General features: G+C 37.2%; 1 protein-coding gene and 2 pseudogenes across 1 annotated transcript; all 3 read right to left on the bottom strand.

The window, feature by feature from the left end:
- Positions 1-1,261: 1,261 nt before the first annotated feature.
- Positions 1,262-1,944, bottom strand: LOC122320003 (fatty acyl-CoA reductase wat-like). The gene is made up of 2 exons (XM_043207898.1): positions 1,535-1,944; positions 1,262-1,483 (listed from the first exon to the last, which is right to left on the bottom strand). The coding sequence occupies exons 1-2, from the start codon at positions 1,875-1,877 to the stop codon at positions 1,425-1,427; spliced, it is 402 nt and encodes a 133-aa protein (XP_043063833.1). The 5' UTR covers positions 1,878-1,944; the 3' UTR covers positions 1,262-1,424.
- Positions 1,942-3,715, bottom strand: LOC122320002 (annotated as a pseudogene).
- Positions 3,716-3,882: 167 nt separating this feature from the next.
- On the bottom strand, positions 3,883-5,260 carry LOC122320004 (annotated as a pseudogene).
- Positions 5,261-5,645: the final 385 nt, after the last annotated feature.

Raw genomic sequence — 5,645 nt, 5'->3', positions numbered from 1 at the left:
ATACTTTACATGAACAACATTTTTATATATATATGTTGTTTTTTTGTACTTTTACATTAATATAAGATCAAAATATTAAAGACGTATAATTTGATCTTTGTTAAGAACCTTATAGGTGATATTTTAAACAAATCGTCAAATATATTTAGGAAATAAGTTTTTAGATTTTAACAGTTCATTGTCTAGAGATAAAATGACGGTTGTAGCATCACTGACAGAACATGCACTTTCGATGTCGATACGATTTTCGAACTGCTTGCAGTCTCACATTCAGTTACAATCACAAGAGTGTGCGTGTTCCGAAATTTTACACCTGTCCACCAATCTACCTGGTTTGTTTATACTCTTTGTTATAGTCTCTGCTTTATCCGCACTCAGCTGTTGAGTCCATTTCTTACGGTATTCTACATATATAGTGGCATTGACCGATTGTGCATTATCCAATACCTATAACACTGTGCGACAAAAAAATGTTTAAGTTGATTTTTTTCTTATTTTTCACTTCTACTAGTCAAAATAAGAATATAAGTTTTTGGATTTGTTAATATCAATAGCCAATCAGCTTCTACGCACACTCAAATGTCCCAAAAACGCGTGTTTTTGCATATTTCCACAGCCTTATAATCACATATTGGGAAAATATTTTTTCACCGTTATAAGCGTTTTATGCAAGTTCAATATCTATTAATTAAAATTTATTAAGCAAATATACCGTTAGGCTTTTTATAACAATGCTTTAGAATTTTTTTTTCTCCCAGCTCTATACTCTGGGCGACTACGTATGGAACTTGTTACGCAAGGATACCTCTGAAAAAGCCAAAAAAATCTGGAAAAAAATTCACTTAAAAAAAAAATAATAGTTTATTGGAAGTAAAAAAAAAATAATATTTTGTGTTAATTATTTTTCATAATAATAATTTCATAACATTTATCATAAAAAAAAGAAATCCTATCACTTAGAAGGTGGCATAGATATTTTTGTGCATAATTTATGCATCTTAACCGAAAACAATCAAAAAAAGTAACTTAAACAAACATTTCGTTAAATTTTGTCGCACAGTGTAATTTACCTGTACGCTGTCCATGAAAGTGAGCACTTAACGTATAGCTTTAATTTTTTGTTTGATAAAAATATTGCAAGTATGTACGTACATTGTGGTACTCAACAAATGGTTCCAAAAATTATGTGTCATGACATAGTACAAACTTTTCTTCTACACTTTAAGATTCTTTCCAGCCCACAAGAAAGACTAATGTAATTAAAAGAAAATTAAAATTTTATTTTATACCCAAATAAAAACCAAAATTCAAACCCATGTATTAAATTATTTCCTTTTGCGACACTAAACTTTGAAGGTTGCTGGTGGAAACGGGACCTCTTAGGTTTTAATTTCTTGATTATTGTTCAGGAACAAAGTACCACATCAATGTCCCGACAGCAATGTATAGCAGAATTTCAAGAAAGCGATGCAGTATGCGCAACCTAAAATAAACTTTTTAAAATTGTTTATTAACAAAACTAAATTTTACACACCTAAATAATCTCCGTTTGGACTTTTCCAATGTATCCCAGGACTCCTTAAAAGGAATACCCTCATTCCGGTAACGATGCGACTGAAGTAGTCGTCCCAGTTAAAGTTGGCCATATCGAAGGGAAATATTGCTCTATCCCACGCCGACATAACGTCCCACATCTTAGTGGTATTATTTGTATCCATTATGATCGTTCTTCCACTAAAAGGGTATAACAGGAGCAGTGCCTCGTGGATCTTAGGATAGCTCTTCATCAAGATAGGCTTCCGACCTTGAAGCCGCAAGACGAGATCGGTTAGAAAACCAGGTATCAGGTGGTAAAATATACAGCCTAACTTAAACATAAAAGGGCAGGTGGTGAAGTGGGCAAATGGGTACCAAATCGTTTTAGTGACAGGAACCTTATGAAATTGTTCGATGCCTATCTTAACGGACGTTTTAAATTGGATTGCGTTTGATTTGTCCGGTGCGAAGGCGTAAATGGGTGGAGGGCTTTTGCAGCCAGGGAAGGGGAGGGATTGGCATTCTTGGACACTTGCCATCCAGATGCCACGGCAACGTTGGCGCAATAATCACCGGGAACTACCATGGCTTTAGCATTGGGATTAACATACAACAGTCGAAGGATGCCGTAAACATTGCCGTAAATCAAGGCTACGACTCCATGTAGGTTGTCAATCCATCCAGACAACGGCTCCTTGAAGTTCGCCAAAACTGTAATAAGAAAATAATTTGTTTTTAGAAGCGACTTAATTTTAATGGTCTAGTCGTATTTATGTAAAAACTTGCAAAAGGTAGTTATTAATAATAAAGAAAATGTTTTAAGAATTGAAAAAAACATCCCTTAATTCTTGATTGACATATTATGACTGCGTTAAATATACGTGGATAGTTTTCATTATAAACAGCCATTCAAATACACTTAAGGTATAAATTTGCACACACGAAACTAATTCTAATTCTAAATCACTTACTTATGGCAGGTCGGAAAATGCAAATCGGCAGGTCCTGACCTTCCATTTGAATCACTTGTTCGGCAAGGGCCTTCGTGTAGACGTAAGTGTTCGGGAACTTTCCCATCAGAGCTGGAGCCATGCTGTTCAATAACTCAGGGCTCAAAGTCTCGTTGAACTCAAGCACCTTGGCTGCCGGACACGTCAGGTTTTCCGGATAGAAACGCTCCTGGATGTGATTTGTGATGCAGTTGGAGTAGGCAGTAGAAACGTGTACGAAAGCCTTAAGGCCCTTCATCTCCTTGGCCAACTGAATCATGAGGCGCGTGCCACGAGTGTTGATGTTCAGCGCATTGTGGAGCGGCTCCACAAATCGAATAGAGCGGCACTGTGGATCACCACCTCGACCTCGGAGGTCAGTATTTTTCTATCCTCCTCGCTGAGACCCAGATCCGGTGCGCTACAGTCTCCTGAAATAGGTGTCGTCAGGCTTAGGGCCTCCGGCTTGGCCTTTAAAAGGACATCAAAAACCTAAAAAATATTATTTTAGGATATTATTCTATATCCTTGTAATCCATAGATAGTTTTGTTGTTACTCACCGGTGCATTTTTCCATACTTCGAAGCGTGACTCCACATTTCGCCTTTTTTTTCCTAACCAAAAAATAGATACGCTTCACATCCGTGGAACGTAATAACTTTCAATTATCACTAAAAATCGGAGTGGAAAAGATTGTTTTTTAAACTGAATAAATCCTTTTCGTGTAAGCTGGTATACCTTTGCCTAAAAATCCTGTGCCTCCGGTTACGAAAACGGTTTTGTCCTTATAAAATTGTTGAATATCCGACTGCATTTTTGTACTGATCTGGGTTCCGCCTAAGAATCACCACAAATGAGGAATGCTATCACTCTTTATAACAAAATGCTAATGCCCTTTAAGTGCTGTAATAAGTCGGCAATTATACAATTTACACATTGCATCAATCTGCATTGTTATGGCGTGTGGTGTTGCGTTTAGTATTTGGTTGCAGCGATGAAAGCTTTGGCGGCGAAAGGTAGATATTCATATTAGGCGCGGAACTAATTGAAAACATTTGTCTGCAATGTTCGTGAAAACTAAAACTGAAGGTCTGAACTCATTTTCAATCCAATTTCTGCTATAAGGTAAGCAAAACCCAGATCTGCATTATTAATTTTATTACATCAACGATGACAAAAAAGATGTGCATTTTCCTCAGGATGATCCTCGGCTCTGGCGGCAGAAATCAAGGTTTCTAAATCCCGCAGACACTGCTCCTTTCTTTAGTGACTTAAAAAATGTATTTAAATGTGTTGTTAGTCTTTTTTAGTAAAATATTACATGAACAACATTTTATATATATGTATGTTGTTTCTGTACTTCCCATTTATACACGAAATTAATATTCAACACTTATCATTTTGTCTTTGTTAAGAACCTTATAGGTGATTTTTTTAAACAGAGCGCAATATATATATGTGAACAAAATTAATTCTTAATTTTATCCAATACCTAAACTATATCCAATACCTAAACTGTAACTGTAAGGGGTCCATGAAAGAGAGTACTTAACGTATAGCTTTACATTCAAAAAAATTCGTTTCTTTTTAGATAAAAATATTGCAAGTACGTACGTTTTGATATTCAACAAATGTATTTTAACGGTTCCAAAAATTGTGTTTGGCATATTCCTTTTTTATTCTACGAAATTCTTGTCACACTTTTACTTTATTTTCCCGCCCACATGAAAAACTAATGTAGGTAAAAGAAAAATTAAAAATTTGATTAGTTAATACCCCAATAAAAACCAAAATTGAAATCCATGTTTTAAATTATTTCCTTCACGATACTAAACTTGGAAGATTAATTATTGCTGGGGGAAACGAAACCTCCTCGGTTTTAATTTCTTGATTATTGTTAAGAAACAAGGTCCATATCAATGTCCCGACAGCAATGTATACCAGAATTTCAAGAAGGCGATGCAGTATGCGCAACCTAAAGTAAACGTACTTTTAAAATAGTTTTAACAAAACTGAATTTTACACACACGAATAATCTCCGTTTGGCCTTTTCAATGTATCCCAGGACTCCTTAAAAGGAATTCCCGCATACCGTTATAGATCCGACTGAAGTAGTCATCCCAGTTGAGATTGGCCATATCGAAGGAAATATTGCTCTATCCTCCGCCGACATATCATTCCAAATATTGGTGGTATTATTCGTATCCATAACGATAGTTCTTCCACTAAGGGTATAACAGGATCAGAGCCTCATGGATCTTAGGATAAATCTTCATCAAGATAGGCTTCCGACCTTGAAGCCTCAAGACGAGATCAGTGAAAAAACCAGGTATCAGATGGTAAAATATACAGCCTAACTTAAACAGAAAAGGGCAGGTGGTGAAGTGGGCAAATGGGTACCAAATAGTTTTGGTGACAGGACTCTTATGGTTGTTATCGAGGCTTTTTTGAACGGCCGTTCTATAGTCGATTGTGTTTGATTTGTCCGGTGCGAAGGCGTAAATTGGCGGAAGGCTTTTGCAGCCAGGAAAGACGATGGATTGGCATTCTTGGACACTTGCCATCCAGATGCCACGGCAACGTTTGCGCAATAATCGCCGGGAACTGCCATGGCGTGAGCATTGGGTTTAGTGTACACCAGTCGAAGGATGCCGTGAGCACTTCCGTAAAATCAAGGCTACGACTCCGTGTGGGTTGTCAATCCATCCAGACATCGGCTCCTTGAAGTTGGCCATAACAGCGATGGAAAATAATTTGTTTTAAAAAAATTTACCTTCACTCCACCCGGGAGCATAGGTCCTCTGGGGTTGCCACCTGGCGCCATAGGAGTGACGAAAGTTCTGTTATTGTGTTCATAGTAACATGGACGAGGGTATGCGGGTCCGGGGAGCCGAAATTTGTTACTATTGTTAAGTGAGCGATAGAGCCTGGGATTCAAACCCGGGCCTTCGGATCGGAGACCAGCGCTCTACCTGCTGGTCCACCGACCTAGTGACCTAGTACAATGGTCCAATAAGGCAATTATTAATATTAAAAATATTTTTCAAGGCCTGAAGAAAATAGCATAATTCTTGATTTACATGCTATGACTGAGTTGAAATGAGTAGCAATACGTAACTT

The sequence above is a fragment of the Drosophila ficusphila genome, unplaced genomic scaffold, assembly GCF_018152265.1.
Source record: "Drosophila ficusphila isolate 14025-0441.05 unplaced genomic scaffold, ASM1815226v1 contig_407, whole genome shotgun sequence".
Taxonomy (NCBI): Eukaryota; Metazoa; Arthropoda; class Insecta; order Diptera; family Drosophilidae; genus Drosophila; species Drosophila ficusphila.
This window is presented reverse-complemented; position numbering and strand designations above follow the sequence as displayed.